The 19,267-nt window shown below is 28.1% G+C and overlaps 1 protein-coding gene across 1 annotated transcript; it reads right to left on the reverse strand.

Moving 5' to 3' along the window:
• Window positions 1-1,176: 1,176 nt before the first annotated feature.
• LOC142325785 (cyclic AMP-responsive element-binding protein 3-like protein 4) lies at window positions 1,177-18,945 on the reverse strand. The gene is made up of 4 exons (XM_075367815.1): window positions 18,912-18,945; window positions 16,394-16,565; window positions 10,402-10,526; window positions 1,177-1,867 (listed from the first exon to the last, which is right to left on the reverse strand). The coding sequence occupies exons 1-3, from the start codon at window positions 18,943-18,945 to the stop codon at window positions 10,493-10,495; spliced, it is 240 nt and encodes a 79-aa protein (XP_075223930.1). The 3' UTR covers window positions 1,177-1,867; window positions 10,402-10,492.
• Between the last annotated feature and the right edge of the window lie 322 nt (window positions 18,946-19,267).

The following is a 19,267-nucleotide window of genomic DNA, read 5'->3' on the forward strand; positions in this document are numbered from 1 at the left end:
CGCATATTGTTTATTAATTTACTATAATATAGTTAGTTATATACTCTCTCCCTTGATGAGCACTGTGATAAAGCAACAGTAATAGGTTAAAGGTGGCAGATAATTTAATTTTTTTTTTTTTCAATTTTTAATGATATAAAGCTAATGATTGATATTAAATAGAGATCAATATCTATCAATAGAGATATTATAATATCTATCTAAACCAATACTAACAAATAATTATTATTTGATTTAAAGAATAATTGACAGCTGACATCATGTTATAAGAGACAGGATTCCCCATGACGTCATCAACAGTCTATAGTAAATGTTCATTAAATAACAAACTATAACGAATAAGATAGGACCTCATGTAGCATCTAAAGCATATGTTTTACTATGAATTTTTCACTAAATTAAGTATTTCAAAATGTAAATTTACGTGATCACACATTCATCATTGAAAATAGCTGTTCATTAATGTAGTCGTGAAACACACGTGAGGTTTAAACTTCAGTAGCTTTGTTGGTTCTTTGTTCTAATTTTGGACTCATCTCAAACCCATGTATCCTATGTATTTTGAAGTAAATGTACTCTTTCAGTGTGAAAATTTAACTACAAAGAGGGGGTAATCTTGGAAAACATAGCGTGAGTGAGGTTCTGCCTCAACTTGGACTAAAGGGGTTAAAGTCAAAGTGAAGATTAAACCTCATGTTTTCATACTAGTATTCTGTCTGTCTGTCTGTCTGTCTCTCTCTCTCTCGCTCTCTCAATCTCTCTGTGTGTGTCTGCGCGCGCGCACTATAATAGTAATAAATTTTAATAAGTAATATAAAATATATACTAAGATAATTTTAGTATTTCATAAGGACATAAATAAGGAAATGTCTAACACTTAGTTTATAAGATACTTCTATTATGAGGAAATACTGTGTTCCCACTGGGATCTACCTTGAGTAAATAAAGATCAGTAGGCAGAGTTTGTTAAATTACACACTTTAGAAATTTTTTTTTTGATAACAACTTAGTAACGGTTGCTTTAAAAAATATAATCGTTTATCAACTCAATTTGTGGGTTACAATATACTGTTCCATAGGCAATATGAACAAAAAACCAAGTGATCTTTGATTAAACACAAATTTTTATCCGAACACAAAGGCAAAAGGTAAAAAAAAAAACAACACAAGAAAGAATAAACGTAAATACTATTTCTTTATATTTATTTAAAAATAATCAAATGTACAAAAATACATAAAATACATTAAGAAATTTATATCACACAATAATTATCTTACATTAAAAAAACTTACCATTAAAAGAAAATACATAGTAAAAAAGGTATATGCATAACTTACAGAAAAAATACATTTGATTACAAAAATAATACAGCCTATTTTAAAAATAAAATAGTAAATACACAAATATCAAACATCAACAAATGACTAAAACATTTTTAATATGGCAACAACACATATTTAATAAATTAATAAAAAAAAAAACAAAAAAACTGGTGTTTATAAAATAGAATCTTTTTTCAAAGATAAAAAAGACTTCATCTAGGTTACAAGATTACTTAAACATTTTTATATCAAATCAAATTTTATGAATGAATTTGTAAAATAGGAAATGTTTTCAGCAAAATTCATAACGGGTAATAGTAATAACATTTATACAATATAATACAAAAAAAAATTTTAAATATTTACTTAGTCTTAACTTGATCCATTGTAATAACTATTTTTTTATTAAATAATACAAAAATTAATTTTCACTTTAATCTGTATTTTTGTAGTTTGTAATATAACTACGAGTCTATTAAAATTAAAATAAACATGATATGTATTAATTGGTATAACTCACAAACATCACCGAAATCTCTGCCACCTAGAAAAAAATATTTAACATTTTATTATAGTATAGCTTCAACAAGAAAATATTTTATATTTTATTCCGGGTGGACAAAAATTTATTATATATATTATATATTCCGGGAGTGCAAAATTAAATATAATGCTTAATAATTAAAATAGAAAACAATAAAAATATTAACATACAATCCTGTGATAAATGTTAGTAAACCTGATGATTAATGGTACAAGCTAGTACTCATTTTGAATTTTAATGGTTTTTTTTTTATAGGACATATCTACTAAACTGATAAACAGAAATTCATATCATACATTTTGTGACACACACATTATTTTCTGAAGTAAAAATCTAAATATTATAACTTAAGAATTAATTACCTACAGATGTAATGTTTCTTATTCATTATATATATTTAGAGACTACTTTTAAACTTTGTAGCCATATTATAACAATATTAAATACTAGAAATAGGACATATTAATAGTACATAATGACATATTAATACTAGAAAGCCACAAAGTAAAGATAATGTAAAAAAAATCTATTTTCACTAAAACGTAAAAATATTTATATTACAAACTATGTAAATATAATATGGTATGTATCAGTTACGTTTAAATTATATTTGCTATTAATAACTACTACTAACATTTTTCACAAACCAAAATTATATTTTAGAATTTGAAGGACATGGTTTTATAAATTTCCTTCAAATAATTCAGAAAACTCTCTTTTGTAATAATTGCAAGTTAAAATTCCAAAAGTTCGAATCTCCACTGTTCCAAAATAATTTTCTGAAAAACTTTACTTGTAAAAAATTACTGTACAAGTTATAATTGTAAAATATAAAATTCATGTACATTAAAATAACATGGCAAAATTTATGGCATAGATTAATTTCTCATACAAGTAGCATACGAGGTCTGTAAATAAAATAATGAGACTAGTTTTTTTTTGGCAGTCAAAGTGGCAACACTGTAAAGTTACTAATAAACTTATGGTTATATGAACAGCTGATTTATATTACGTATTAATATTTTTAGTCTATTATTGCCATCTTAGACGTAAACAAAATTTTTGTGTAACGAGTTTTTGTTGTGCATTACAAAAATGAGTGATACTAATTATGAGCAACATTGTGTAATCAAGTTTTGTGTTAAACTCTGTGAGAATGCTACTGAAACTCTTTCACAACTGAAAAGGGCGTATGGAGATGACGCTCTGCCATGAGCCCAAGTTTTTAGGGGGTTTAAAGCATTTTCAGATGGCCAGGAATCAGTTGAAGATGATCCATGCTCTGAAAGACCATTAATGTCAAAAAGTGATGACAATGTTGAGCGAATCAGAGAATTGATACGGTACGACCGGCAATTAGCTGTCAGAATGATTACAGAACAATTTAATTTACCACAGTACATTAAATTTTGATAAATGAATTGGACATGAAAAAAGTTTGTGCAAAATTGGTCCCACAAAACCTCACTGCTGAACAGAAAAACAACAGGGTGGAAATATGCCGCGACCTTCCAGGGCAAATTGAAACTGATCCTGATTTTCTAAAAAAAAATGTTATTACTGATGACAAATCTCATATATTTGAGTACGACCCAGAAACAAAATGTCAAAGCAAGGAGTGGCACACAACTCCATCCCAAAACTCACTACATCCCAAAAAAGCAAAAATGAGCAAATAAAAAATCAGAACCATGCTAATTTGTTTCTTCTTTAGTAATGGCATTGTCCATAAGTAGTTTTTGCCTACAGGACAGACTGTAAATGAATATGTTTACCTAGAAATTCTTGAAAGACTGTGGAAAAGAGTTGCCATCAAAGGATCTGCATTTAATGCACCTTGTCATGTTGCACTCTCAGTTAATGAGTTTTTGGCAAAGAAAAACATTCCTGTAATTCCTCAACCACCTTATTCACCTGACTTGAGTCCCTGCCACTTTTTCCTGTAACCGACTTTAAAAAAAACACCTCAAAGGATGGCATTTTGGAACAGTAGAAAACATTAAAAATAATGTAACCAACCATCTGAAGGATATTCCGGTTTCTGAGTTTCAACACTGCTATGAAGAGTGGGAATACCGTTTGAAGTGTTGTGTGGCTTCCCAAGGGAACTATTTCGAAGGTGATAAAGAGTCCATGTATAATTGAACTGTAAATAATAAGTTTTCCTGAACCAGTCTCATTACTTTATTAACAAATTTCGTATTACATAAAAATAAATGCTTTAAGTTGTGAATGAAGTCGGTAACAATAAAGAATTAAATTACAAAGAAATTTAAGAATGAATACGTGGAAAGAAATAAGTAATGATAAGTGGAAAGACAAAAAAATAATTTTGAGTTATAAGACAACAAAATTATTAACAATGATAAAAAATGGTGAGCTTGAAACTGGGAATGTTAATAAGGAGAACATCCAGATGTCAAAATACAATGATTAAATTCTGATTTTCAATATGTTTACTATCTGTACCACTGAAAATAAAATGTGATATAAAATTCTGGCAAAGAATTCAAATCACTGTTGTGATTTGAATTCCTCCAATGAAAGTCAGCTTGAACAATTTATATTAAATTATATCTCACAAATAACAATACACAAATCCAGGGATGGGTTTATATAATGTTTTTTTTTGTTTTTTTTAGGAAATCTGAGCTTGTATTTTGCCTGATCTTTATTTCGAGAGGAAAACTAAGTTTTCAATAAATATTGTTGAACAATAATGTACTGCTTTCATCCTCAGTAAAAAATCCCCAATTATCTGAATGGTTGTGAACAGGATGGTGTCTGCTACCTGGACAGACTTTTATACAGGGCTGTTTTCTTGGTATTGCAGTTCCTCTCTTTTTAGATTATACTTTCTCATTATCCATCCCTTTTCCTAATCCATGATCCATTCTTCCCAATAAGGGTCCTGTGGGTGTAGATAAGATACTAAGTCCATGCTGAGGTTGTAAAGACTTGTAGAGCCACTGTGATCAGACGAGAGATGACTGATTTCTGACCAGTGGCTGAACAATACATCTAATGGCTGAAGTGCCTGATGGCTAAATCCAGGACTCCTAATCCCTCCTAAAATACAAATACAGATCTGATAGAGGGCTGTAGAGAAGTAGCTCAATAAATTGAAACAAAACTTAAATCTCTGATATTTTAATAAGAATTAAACTAATAAATAGATTAGATATAGACAAACTTTACATACGTACAAAATGTTTTTATAAATGATATTATTTATGACAAAATTACTTCATTAGATGAACATTTTATTTCAATTGTCACCCTGAACCTATACCAGGATTGAAATTCATCAGCATGGCAAGGTCATTTACACAATACTACTTTCTTTCTGATCTCTTTCATCATATCAATAATTTCTCCTCTACTGTTGTCTTTTTTTACATCCTGAAATGATTACTTTTAATACCTGCTTGTTTTGTTTCACAATTCCTGTTTCAAAAATACAACCCACTCACAACATCTAATTTAAATTCAACTAAATTTCACAATTTTCTTCACATCTGTGTTCGTTTCTTGATTTTTAACTTAAGTACTTCATAAGTTACTTCCTAATTTATAATATAATTATTCTACTTATAAAAAAAAAATTACTTGGAATTATATCTTATGTTGTAGAATGTAATATTATTTTTATACCAGGTGATATTTAAGTATGGAAACATCTTTATACTGCATACCTGAAAGTTAATTGGAGATAGAAAGAAAAGGGGTTCTACACAATTAAAAAAAAACTGCATTGTGGTGGGTTTTTAATTTTTATCTGCCACATTGAATCAAATTTAATTCTTTTAAATAGCACGGTGGATGGACACATGATTTCAATTTAAAATTTTACAAGAAAAACAATGTTTTTCTGTTAATGCCTTCATTATCAAATTAAAAGCATTCAAATCTCCAATGACAGAAAAATCGTGTTAACTATAAAACAAGGTAAAATAGCATTTTACATTTATAATACATACAATAACAAAGTTTAAACAGTGCTATAATATTGATGATAATAATAAACAATTACTAATAATTCACAACACAACAAATTAAACGACTATATCAACTGATATTATTTTCTAAATAAAAATTAACTTCCAGTGATAATAGCAGCTGACATTTGTTACTTATCATAAATGAAACAAATCAGCAGGAAATACTTTTTACTTAAAAAATATATTACATATTTAGTTGAGTAAATCAGCTGTTAATTTATAACAAAATGGTTTGTATTACATTGAAATAATGCGACTTATTAACTCCTCACTTCACCTTTTTACTTACACAAACATACTTGCTTGTGATGTAAAATTTGATAGAACTAGTAAAAATTAAGTTGTAGGCCTACCTACGGTTCAAATTTGATGTTTGGTGAAAGTTTTATTATTAGTTTCCTTGTTCATTTATTTACGTTTATTAAATATTAAACAAATAACAATGCCTTCTTTAAGTGAAACCAAACGAATAACTCTATTGATGATGTACAGGTATAATGACAGAGTTCAGCCTTTACAAGAGGTAGGCGATTGATTTAATAATAGATTTCCAAACAGAGAACAAATAAGTAAATCGACTGTGATCAAGACAGTACAGTGATTTGAAGAAACCGGTACTGTAAAAAATTGTCCTTGCAACAGAAGACAAAGAACCATCACAACTGATGCAAAGTCATTAGATGAATGCAGACCTTTGTGAATTCTCATTCATCGATTGGGGAAGCTGTTGTCCAACATGATATCAGTTATTTTTCAGTTCAAAAAAATTCTTAATACAAATAAATATCACCCTTATAAGCTACTTGGAATTATGAATTATACTCATTGCAACTTTGAATGCTTATAAGTATATAACAAAGGCATTAACAGAAAAATGAATTTCACCATCATTTTTCTAGTAAAATTTTAAATCAAAAACATGTTTCATATAGCTTCTATTTAAAAAAAATTAAGTTTGATTTAATACAGCAGATAAAAATTAAAAACCCACCATAATGCAGACTGTATGAAACAATATGAACCCTCCAAATACCTCTCAGCCTCCTTCTTTTTGCCTCCAAATATCTCTCAGTTATGCAGTATAAAGCTGTTTCCATACTTAAATATCTCCCGGTATACGTATCTTTAAAATTAACATATTTTATCAGTTCTAGTTATTGATAAAAACCTGTTTCACATACTGTAAATCTGGTATGACAAATATTTTATTACATGTGATTTACACAATCAATATACATATGATAATGAAAATTAAAATATTGAATGCAGTAGCTAGTTTAATATCTCCAGGTCACCTGAAAAATAATAATTTTGTTTACAGTACTGATATCATTTATTCACACATATGTTGTTACATAGTTTCATCATTATTCATGCTCAATTTTAAATATCTGATGCAATAAATTATAATTAACATTAACTTTTATTCAATACATATAATAAATATTAACTTTTTATCAACTGAATCTAAAAATTAAAATTATTAGGCATATAATTTGTAAAACACATTAATAAAACGTGTATTAATATTTTATCAAATATTATGTACCACTAAAACTGCAATACAAATTTATTTCAGTTGTGTTACAACATTTAATGGGTCAGGTGTATCTACACCTTATGAACATATGTTAATTACCTATATTGTACACATTTATTATGTTACCCTTTATTCAGTTCAGTCACACCTAGTTTTTTGGTTGGTTTTTAATAGTTCTGTTGTAATTATTTTTCTTTATCAAAAAGTTAAACAAATGAAACTCTACAGCAATTAATGATTTACATACAGAAAATGACAAAAAGAGTATAAACAGATCAATCAAGGTTGACTTCTAAAAATGTGATCAAGGCTATAATTCGAACATTATACGTAATTTTCAAAAATGTGTAAAAGTTAAATATTTTAGGTAGAAAGTTGTAAATAGAACAATATACAAATCTTAGAAAGATTAGAAATTCTTGTAGCAAAGAATATTTTTATTATTTCATTTATGTTTAATTATTAAATTAAAAATAAGCTGTTACATTTTTATAAACATATTTTTTTTAAATAATACATTTTATTCTATAAATTTCATAATTTGTGTTTTAACAACCTTTTTATTTTACACATAATAATAAATATATTCAGAATTTAATGAATTTAATTTATTAATTTAATCAGAATTTAATGACTGATTATTCCAATCATATAAAAACACACACACACACACACACACACACACACACACACACACACACATACAGACAGACAGAGAGAGAGAGTGAGATGGGGGGGATAATTTTTAAGTAAATAATTTTTAACTCTTTACCCATGATGTAATGGAGACGGTACATGCATTTGGGGTAAGAGGTTGTGTGTGTGTGTGTGTGTGTACGTCTGTTACCATTTTTGCCAAAAACTACTGGACAGATTTCAATGTGGCTTTTTGCAATACATAGGTGTCACTTCAGAGCAGGTTCTTAGACATGTTTTACAGTTATAGGCTATCAAGGGGCACTGAAGTAGATGTGTTTCTCTAAAACAGTCGGGTCAATTTTAATGCATTTTTTTTTTTAATGATATATCTAAAAAAAAACTGGTACTTACGTATTAACGCCACTGCAGCTACAGCTTTATTTAAAAACAAAGTAGTCAATCGGATTTCGGTGGAAAATGGGCCGATATAGAGTTTAACATAGATTCAAAACAGTCTCTTTATTAATTTTAATATATTTATTTTATAAATATAGTTTAACCAAACTTAACCTACGCTCGCTTCGCTCGCTAACCTTGACTAATTAACACCGTAATTTTTTGAGTATTTATTTAATAAATTCAGTAATTATTGCAATTATTTATTATTTAATAATTACTGAATTTATTATAAAATACTCAAATAATTACGGTGTTAATTAGTCAAGGTTAGCGAGCATAGCGAGCATAGGTTAAGTTTGGTTAAATTATATTTATAAAATAAATAAATATAAATAACCATTTCTTAAAATTAATAAAGAGACTCAATAAAATAAATACTTAATTCTAAATAAAGCTGTAGCTGCGGTGGCGTTAATACGTAAGTACCAAAAAACGTCTCAGTTATGTCAAGAAACACAGGTAAATTTTTTGTTGACTGATCGAGTAGTTTTTTGCCCATGATGGAACGGAAACAGTGTATGCATTTGGGGTAAGAGGTTTTGTATACGTGTGTGTTACCATTTTCTTCAAAAACTACTGGACCAGTTTTTATGCGGTTTATGCATTACATAGGTATCACCTCAGAGCAGGTTTTTAGATTAGTTTTACGATTATAAGCCAACAGGGGGTGCTGCAATAGAAGTGTTTCTCTAAAACAGGTCAATTTTGATGCGGTTTTCTGCATTACATAGGTATCACCACAGAGCAGGTTCTTAGATTAGTTTTACGGTTACAAGCTACCAGGGGGCGCTGTAATAGATATGTTTCTTCAAAAACTGCTTCGTGGGTTTTTAACATTTTTAATTTTATCACTAAAATAATTTTAATTCTATCAAGACAAAATTTTATCACTTGTTCTTTTTAGTTTAACCTAACTTGACGTGTTAGTGAAATCTGCTAATGAGATATTTTTCATTGTTCTACCCTTGCTTAATTGGGCTTTTTGGGGCAAAATGGTAACAAGTTATTTCTGGTTTTTTTTTTAATATTTTGTTAAGAAATTCTCTATTTCAATTAGGAATGATTATTTTTGAAAAAATATATGTTTGCTTTAATAAGGTGAGAAATAAAAAAAAATAAAATTAAAAATTTTAAAAACCACAACTAAACAACTGTGATATTATTTTTAAGACAATAAAATTTAAGATTTTGATTAACCATCGTGCATAACTGTGATGATAAATAACGCTTATCTATGCAATCTACAGGTGACACATGACGATCAATCAAAATCTTAAATTTTATTGTCTTAAAAACAATATCACAATGTCACAGAGGATTATAAGGTAAAAATACTGTTATTTAATTATTTCATGTTTTTAAGGTAGTCGTATGTTTTTTAAAATTTTTAAATTTTATTTTTCATGTTTTTAAGGTTTTATTTTTAAAAATACGTTTAATTAATTAGAAAAGTATCTAAAATCTACCTGATGTAATCAAAATCTTATCATCCTATGCCTATACATTAAGTTTTTTATGCAAAAATATTTAAAAACACGGTTTTTTAAGTATATGTTTGAAGACATGAATACACAAAAACTATTAATGAAAATAATTACATTGTGTTCAAGAATGCTAAGCATTTATTAATTGATTAAAAAAGAGAAGAAAAAGATTCATTTCTTTTTACAATTTTGCAAACGAGGTTCCATATTTGGGAATTCACAGTGGTTAGATTATGTACAGTGAAACACTGAGAATTTTTCTTCCTTTGCACAAAGAAATATAAACAGTGTGAACACACAAAAAAAAGGGTTGTTGCCTATGTAGTACTATAATAGACACTAAAATTAAAGAAAAGAATCAAACTTTGGTAGAGAAAAATATAAATACTTGATTAACTTTTCATTGGATACCTAGTATAAGAGCAACATAGGATGCAAGCAGAGAAAATAGATGCAATGCCAATAAATGATGCGATGGAAAGAACACATAACTGGATCCATGTTATACCAGCACGACTGACGACTGGAGCACATCTCTGTAAAAAAAAAAGAAAAGAAAACAATATATAATTATTCTACAACATGGCATTAAACATTTTAATAAAAAGCAAGTATACTGCAGAATTGGGGTATGCATATCCACTGTTAGGTGGATATGCTAAGAGTATTGACTATTATTCTAATTACATTATTAGTAGAATAATATCTGAAGTGTTTTATGTGTTTATAATTATATTACTTATAAATATGTCTCTTTTTTGTTTCTTCTGGGCGATATCATCATCCAGAAATTATTATGTCAAATCGTATTAGATGATGAGCTGAATTTGCCCAGAATTTACATGTAAAAAACCTTTCTAACAATTCAAATATTTCATCAACATACTGACTGACCACTGTGCCAAATAACAAAAACAACCAACAAACACAGTAACAGAACTTGAAAAACTAATACCAAAAGTTAACTTTCGCGGTATCCTGCACCATCAGTCGGTACAAAATTATAAAAATACATCAATAAAAACAAAAATTAATGAATAAAAGTCAAATATTATAAAACATAAACTTCAAACCAGAACAACAGAAGACTTGAACAACATAAATCAATGCCAACTGGAATGATAATAAATTTAAAACATCATGCAACTATGTACGTAAACAATGTTGCCCACTGTTACAATCCACTACGTCCTTAATAAAATCATCATCTTCAAAAACGATCTGATGAATCATTTCATACTTTTGTTTAAGTTTATAAATATAATACTTTTCAAGTGTACCCATTCTTCTACTGCTGTTTCAAATTTCCAAAATTTCTAAATTATTTTTACAATCAGTAACACTATGCCCTCACAACAACAAATAGTCGGCCATATTAGATACACCTCTCTTTCCATTTCTGTAAGCATTGTAATGTTACATAAACCTCATTTTGTAAAAGTGTTAGTTTTACCAATATAAATTTTATTGCATTCATTACATTTAATTTTATACATTCCACTTAAATCCTCTCCATTACTTTATTACTATTATTATTATTATTACTTAAATATTTTATATGGTTGTTTAGTTTGTAAGCTTTTTTACATTTACCTTTATCATAAATATCAGTAATTTTGTCTATTATTTTATTTGTATAACTGTATTTTAAGAAAAAACTATTACTAATCTCTGTGCTATTTTCTTGTTGCAGTTGTGTAAAACTATCACGGTACTTAATTCTCTGCTTTCAATATATTTTATCTATACCTCCAACATCAAAACCATTAAATACTGCTATTTGTTTTATTACATACATTTCTTTTTTAAGTTTATCATTGTTCCTTGTATAATGTAAAGCCCTAAGCTCTCTAAACATCAGATTTTTACATATATTTTTTTGTGACCATGGGTGATTTTCTGTTCTTTTCTATTTCACACATAAACTTTAAATTATCATTATAGTTATTAAGTTTTCATAATGAACAAATGTTCATTATTTATAACTGAATTATATATAACCAAAATATCATGTATATATCTCATCCATAATAGCACTTAATATGTCATGAATTAAATAATTGCAGAAATAGGTGAACCCATAGGTAAACCTTTTGTCAGTGTATAACAGTTGTTCTCACATATATAGGATAGAGAAGAAGGATTAAAGCCATGATTGACTCAAGTTTCACGTGCTCTCCTTAAGGGGAATAATCGGAAATAATAATAGTAATAATAATAATAATAAATATATATAAAGTAAAAAATATCACTTATTTGAAATAATAATAATTTAATTTATATAACAATGAAAACAATTTTGGGGGTCGTATAAATTTTGTTAAATATTTTATTTCTACTTATTCACTTGTAATTATTTTTATTTTTGAAGCACTGTTAGGATAAAATTAAATATTGTCAAAGTAAACATCAGTTCTGATTTCTTTTGTTTGATTTTGGGTTCAACAAATGTCTTTACTTGCTTTATTTGGTCTTTGGTTTCGCACTTTGGTAAATGAATTATAATTTAATAATTTTCTGTTTACAAAATATACAATTAATTATTATAATATTATTAATTTAACCATTTATAATTGGATCTTGGCTAACATGCAATAATATTTACAGTTAATGAAATAAATAAATTATAATACTGAGTTAGATTTGTTTAAATTCTTATTCACATCAAGAAAAAAATTGTTTAATTAATCTCCAAAAATAACCATTTTTGATCAAAATAATTATTGCTCAGAAAATGCCAAATAATGGCAGAAACTGCTTATCCTAAATGAACATGGGCTACAAAAAAACAATTACTAACTAGATACTAAATATGGTAAATATTTAGAATTGTTTTTCATTTCACAAAATGAGTAAATGTTGATCTGTATTAAAAAGTATGGATTTTTTGTATTTTGGAAAAAACTGTTTACAATGGAATTAAATTGTTTACAATAGTAGAATTGTGGTCACTTGGAAGTAAAAAGGTTTACCTAGTAAACAGTCTAATCCTAGATAGTAGGCACTTCAATTCTAATCTGATAAGGCTAGATTTTTACCATTATTATGAAGCAAGTTATTTAAAAACTGAAAAATATAATATAAAAACTGTATAAAATGTTTCACTAGTTAAAAGAAAAAAGTTATATTAATAATCACAGAGAAAAAAATGCTTACAAAATGTATATGGCTGATTGAAATACACATATGCACATCTTTAGAAAGACAGACAAACAAACCTAGTTCAATTAGAAACAAAACACATAAACTGGATCGGAAAAGTGATATGATTTTAAACAGAACAATTTTCATTAGTGTTTCAACAATATAATGTAAATGAAAATAAATAGAAAACTAATCAATAACAGAAACAAATGAATAAAAAATAGATTTAAAAAATTAAAAATCACATACTTTTTGCTTTTTTCTAAAAATGATTAATTATTAAAATGGTTCCTAGAAAAACTGCAAACATTTTTTTTAAAGCAGTTGCTCAATGTGGCCACCATTCTATTCAGTGCATAGTTCAGTTTGGCGAATTCATGCTAGCTGGGCATGCCTAATAGCATCATTATTATTCTTAACAGTAGCTCCAGCTTCTATTATATGATATCTAAATTCTTCTTGCGTGCCAATACAAGCGGAATGTACTAACGACTTCATCCAACCCCAAAGGAAAAAGTCCACTGTCGTGAGATTGGGAGATTAAGGTAGCCATTTAATAAGCAATCTAATGGGAATTTTCTTCTCCCCAAGTGTGTGTTTCAATAATTTACAATGGCATTCTTGTAAAACAGGATTCATCAGTAATTATAATATTACTTAGAAAATCAGGAAGATATTCACATTTTTTAATTAACCATCGACAGAATTTCATCCGTTTATCAAAATCAGATAGCAATAGTTCTGATTTATGATGTTTAGTTCATGTTGTATGAAATAGGTATAGTTGTTGCTCCCATTACGTTCACCACACACTTGATTAAGAGCATGGAAGCGATGTAACAACCTTTTGGTGCTTGAGATGGGAACTAATTGTAATTCATTAAATACTGCTTCTTCAGCATTGGCATTTCTCACAAAATTTTCATGACCAGCATCAAATCGTTGTGATTTAAGCATACCTGTTTCTCAAACTTGCTTCTCAAATACCTCAACTGTTTTACAATCCAGTACTCTTCAATTTGGATAATTTTCCTGGTATTCACACACACACACACACACATATATATACTCTCTCTCTTTCTCATGTGTACACACACACACACACACACAGCAGCCAATCAATTTTTATTTACTTTACCATTGATTAATAACATGTTTGTCAACTATCCAAATGAAAAAATATTTTTGGTATCACCCACAGTGAATGACTGACCAAACAATAACAGTACAAACACTGCTCAAATGAATATTCAAATGTTAGACACTAAATTTAACTGCTGATCAGCTGTTACTGACAACCTATTAAAAAATAAAAATTTTTAATGTGTTTTAAAAGGATGTGTTTCAAATTTATTATTATAAGTTTTAGTATTTGTGTGTAAATTGTTCTGTTTAAAATCATATCACTTTTCTGATCCAGTTTGTATATTTTGTTTCTAATTAAAGTTGAAAGTGTAAAGTCTTTTACCCAACCAAAGACATAGAAGAGCTCAGTGATCAGAATTTCAGCAAAAAAATACAAGAATCTACTCAGAAAACAGAACACATCCCCAATAAAACCTGCCCCAGATTTTTCATAGCATAAAGTAAGGCAACCGTCAGTGTACATTTTCTACAATATTTATAGGGAGTATTAATTTGTTAAAATAATGTCTGTAGAAATATAAGGTAATGATATTTGATGTTTTATTTATAAAAATTGTCTGACAGTAGTAGTTGAATATATAGTAGTTAAATAAATAACATCCCTGCTGGTGTAGATTCTTTTTTTTTTTTTAAGTAGTTAAATAAATAATATCCCTGCTGGTGTAGATTCCTATACTGTCTCGGAGTAATATTGTTTCAATGAAAAGATTTTATATTTAAATGAGCTTGTACAGTCTGACAAAGAGCTTTTAAACAGATTAGCGGTTTGCAAGTTTTAAGTTTTTAATCCAATAATCTAACTCAAGGGACAAAACTCTACTCTGATGTTTATAATGTCATATAATAATGGGTGAACAGTTTTATCAGGAAGTTCAGCAGATATGCAAGATCAATTTCATCAGATCATATTTTAGTTACTAACATACCAATATGTGATAATGAGGTAAGCCTCATTTTTGCCATTTGACACTTAGTGCATAGCAGCTGACTGAACCAAATATTTCTTTTTTGTTAATAAGGTCTAGGACGTTTTTCATTTTCAAATGGAAAACTCTGAATATAATGTGTCTAGATTTTAGACCAATGAATAGGTCGTTTTTTATTTCTGGCCATTAAGGATTGTACGTAAAAGTTATAAATAAATCTAGATACCCATATTAGCACAAGTATGTCATAGCATCTTGAGATTTTTCATGCATATACCGTGGTGAAGCAGTGAAAGATGAGGAAGTATATGACACTTTGACCCATGTTGTTAGCATTAATGGTGTCTTCTTGCACAGTATCTCAAAGATGAATGTAATCATCAATATGTAATTTTTTTTTTGGTTATTATGAACAAAAGCTAATATTTCAGCGATATTTTGGCCATTATGTTAACAGAATATTGATTAAATACGTTTCAGTAATAATGTAAAAAATTATAAATGTTATCTTGAACCATAAGTCAATAAGTATAAAATTGCATACAGGAAACTTTTATTTTGTTAATTATTAACAAAAGTTAGATAATAACCATCTTCACCCTTCAAAAACATAAGGGAATATTGTAACGGATTATAACAGCAATGAAGCTCCGACACATGTTGCATTTGACCTTAATGACAATTTAAGATATCTCTAGGTCCTTTATCTTCATTGGCCAGCAAACAGCAACTTCATTAGTAGTTGGAGCATTATAGCGATCCCTATGCTGATTAACAAGTACATGATCAGCATGAATTATAAATTAAAAATTTTCCACATTACCCAAAGGTGTGTTGTCAATATTGCATTTAAACTCTCTGATCAAATTATTATAATCCAGCAAAACTTGCTGGAGTGCTGGTATTAGTTCCTTGGTTTGGAACAATATTTGTACGAAGAGAAGTTTTATTGAGAGATTTTATAGAGTAAATTTGTAAAAATTGGTGGCCAATATCAGGTGCTGGCAATAAACTTCCAATGCGATGGTAAACTTGACCTTGAATTTTAAATGTAGGCATAAAATTCTATTCTATATATTCTATTATATATATATATTTATATATAATGTAATATTATACTAAAATCATAATTTTTCCTTGCATTTAAATATATTAATAAGAAAAAAGCAACATAATACAATACATACCTGTCCTCTAAGCCATCCACATATTCCTTCTTCCTCTTTCTTGAGTCCTGAACTGAGATCTTATTTCTTATCTTTCGACGAATCCTCTTTAATTCCCTTTCTTCTTGTTTTGTTAATGGATAATGAGATGGAAGAGAAACGCCTTCTTTATCCATTAATCTTTTCTCTTCACCTATAAAAACCAAAATTATTGTTAAGCATCAAATATTAATAACATTTACAATTAATTAACAAGAGAAAGAAAAATCATGTAATGTACAAAATTAAAACACTTCTACAGTTTCAAATATCTGACAATTTTTTAATGCAAACATGTCAGATTAGTACTTAAAAAAATAATAAAATAAACATGATTCTCTCAAGTTTGATATTAAATCTTCTAAAAGTTAATTATTGGAAATATTGAAACACTTACTGAAACACAAGAATTACTCAAATAAATACTTAAATGAAAACAACATTATAGTACAATTCAGGCTAAATAAAATAATGATGGAGAAAAGGTTTCAAACAGCTGAAATCTGGAATAATCCATGTTTATTTGTTGTTAGTGAATAAAACCTATTACAATGTTTACTACTACGTCTGCAGTTCTAAGGTAATTTGGATCCTCTACAGTTTAGGTTTCTGCAAATCAGCATTCTCAGATATTTCTTGTTCTTTTAACTGTGGACGGTTAGGAAAGTTATGAATGCTTCTGTTACTACAACAGAATTCAGAGTTTAAATTTTTATAATAATAATATCTGGGATTTAATGGTCAGTCTTTTGTACAAAATTTTAATTTTAGTGAAGAAAGTTAATGCCTTTTCATCAGGAAGTGATTTTTATTATTCTATTTATTTATTTTTATTCATGTAAGGTTTTGGTTGGCTATGTTATATTTAACCCATTACTAATGTTGAGTAAACGAACATTTTCATACATGTTTTTTTTAATTTCTAGGTACTTTTTCATTTCTCCCTCTCAAAAGTTTGCAAGTTTTTCACCTGGAAATAACTCAAAATAACAGGAAATATTGATATTAACCTTGAATAATTAAGAGTAATGTTTTGAGTACTTAATAATTAATGTTTTGAGTAATTATTGCTATTATTTATTATTTCAGTAATCAAAACATTACTGTTAATTAGTCAAGGTTAGTGAGCAAAGGTTAAGTTTGGTTAGATTATATTTATAATTTATATGTAAAATTATAAGCAACAATGTTTATGCATACAATGCCAAGTCTGCAAAAGAAAATCAGGTGTGAAGTGATTTCCTGTTCGCTCTTTTTTTGCACATGTACATCAGCAAGTGTGCCAAGCCCACTAAAATGCAGATGTTCTGCTCTGCAAAATTGATCTTCAATGTGTTCACTGTACGGATTGATAATTAAAATCATTATCCACACAGATAAAGATAAGAACACATTTTTTTTTTACAGAATCAACAAGAATGTGGTCTTATTGAAACGCAACACATTTAAAAAAATAGTCATACATTAATGTTCAGTCACAGTCACAGAATGCCTAGTCTTAAAAATTTAATGTCAGTGCCAATTATTAATCATTATGAAAAATTGTAAAGAATGTTAATTTTTTAGATAAAATAGGTGAGAACATTTGACATAAAAACTGCTTCTTTTTAATTTGTGGGAGATGTTGCAAACAGATAATCTCAGAAAATTTTCTTTGGTATCACTTTAATCGGTTGACTGTCGGTCTTGAATTTTTTCCTTGCTGCCAAATTGAGATACTTGTGGTCATGCTATCTTGATTGTATTCTGGCTCATAATGATGGATCAAGGCCTCATATAAGTTATACTTTAAAAATGTCATTCTTTTCATCAGAAATTGAGTTGAAATTCCTCACTGCCAAATTCAGGAATTTGTTCATGCTACGTCGTTTGGATTCCAGCTCATAATGATGGATCAAGGCCTCATTATAAGTAATTACACTTTAAAAAGATTCATTTCTTTTATCAGAAATTAAGGTAGCCAAAAGCATGAAGTTTGATTTCTATATGATAAACTGTTTGGAATTTATCTTGCTTATTATTGTTTGCAGTTTTTTTTTTTATATGCGGAGCATTATGAATAATTGAGTGAACTGTACTGATGTTTAATAATTTTTAGGATTTACTACTACTGTAATTTGGCTGCCGTCTTGTTCATTACACATTGAATAATCCATTAGTTTTTTAATTCTGTAAATCAGTTATTTATAGGTCACAATGACTCACTCGTTGATCAGAAATAATCAATTTATACTGGTTACTTGATGGTAGTTACATGCTGGTCATTGATGTAACCATTATCTTAATCAAATCTCACCCTCAGATTATCAAAAAGATAAAGTTATCAAGATTGGAAGATCATCCTTTTTCACCGTTTCTTTTCCTAACCCTTGATCCCTTCTTTATTATCAATTCTTTGAGCGTAAGTCTAATACCACTAAGCACTTCTTGATATAAGGATTTGATCAAGATTCTATCAGGTAAAGTCGGGTTATCTAATGCTCCCCCCAAAAAAAACAACCCTTTCCCATTACTCTTGATCCATTCATCCCCATTCTGTGAATTTTAGGTTGATTCTACTAAATTTATGTTCCTTTATGGTTATTATCTGCTTAATATTGTGTAGTTTGATGTAGAATAGGGTTCATTGATGGACTTACCCACTGAATAGGAAATTCAGGTCCTGTCTGATGCTGTACATAATACCTATCTAGTAAAGTCAAGCTTCAATTCATTCCTAATATATATATATATATATAATCATACACAGAACCTTTTGGCATGACGTGTCTGTTTTGTTTAAAACAAGGTTTTTTAAAAAATTCATGAACTAATTAAGAATTTTTATGTAAAATAAATAAATCATTGATAAGCTTA

Source organism: Lycorma delicatula, chromosome 5 (assembly GCF_047948215.1).
Source record: "Lycorma delicatula isolate Av1 chromosome 5, ASM4794821v1, whole genome shotgun sequence".
Taxonomy (NCBI): domain Eukaryota; kingdom Metazoa; phylum Arthropoda; class Insecta; order Hemiptera; family Fulgoridae; genus Lycorma; species Lycorma delicatula.

Bases quoted from the DNA above. Each gene is read 5' to 3' on its own strand.
- LOC142325785 (XM_075367815.1), bottom strand. From the start codon at position 18,945: ATGGGGATGAATGGATCAAGAGTAATGGGAAAGG. The intron at 16,566-18,911 runs GTTGTTTTTTTT...TGGTTTTTATAG, and splicing joins ATCAAGAGTAATGGGAAAGG to GTGAAGAGAAAAGATTAATG. The intron at 10,527-16,393 runs GTATGTATTGTA...TTTTTTTTACAG, and splicing joins GTGGATGGCTTAGAGGACAG to AGATGTGCTCCAGTCGTCAG.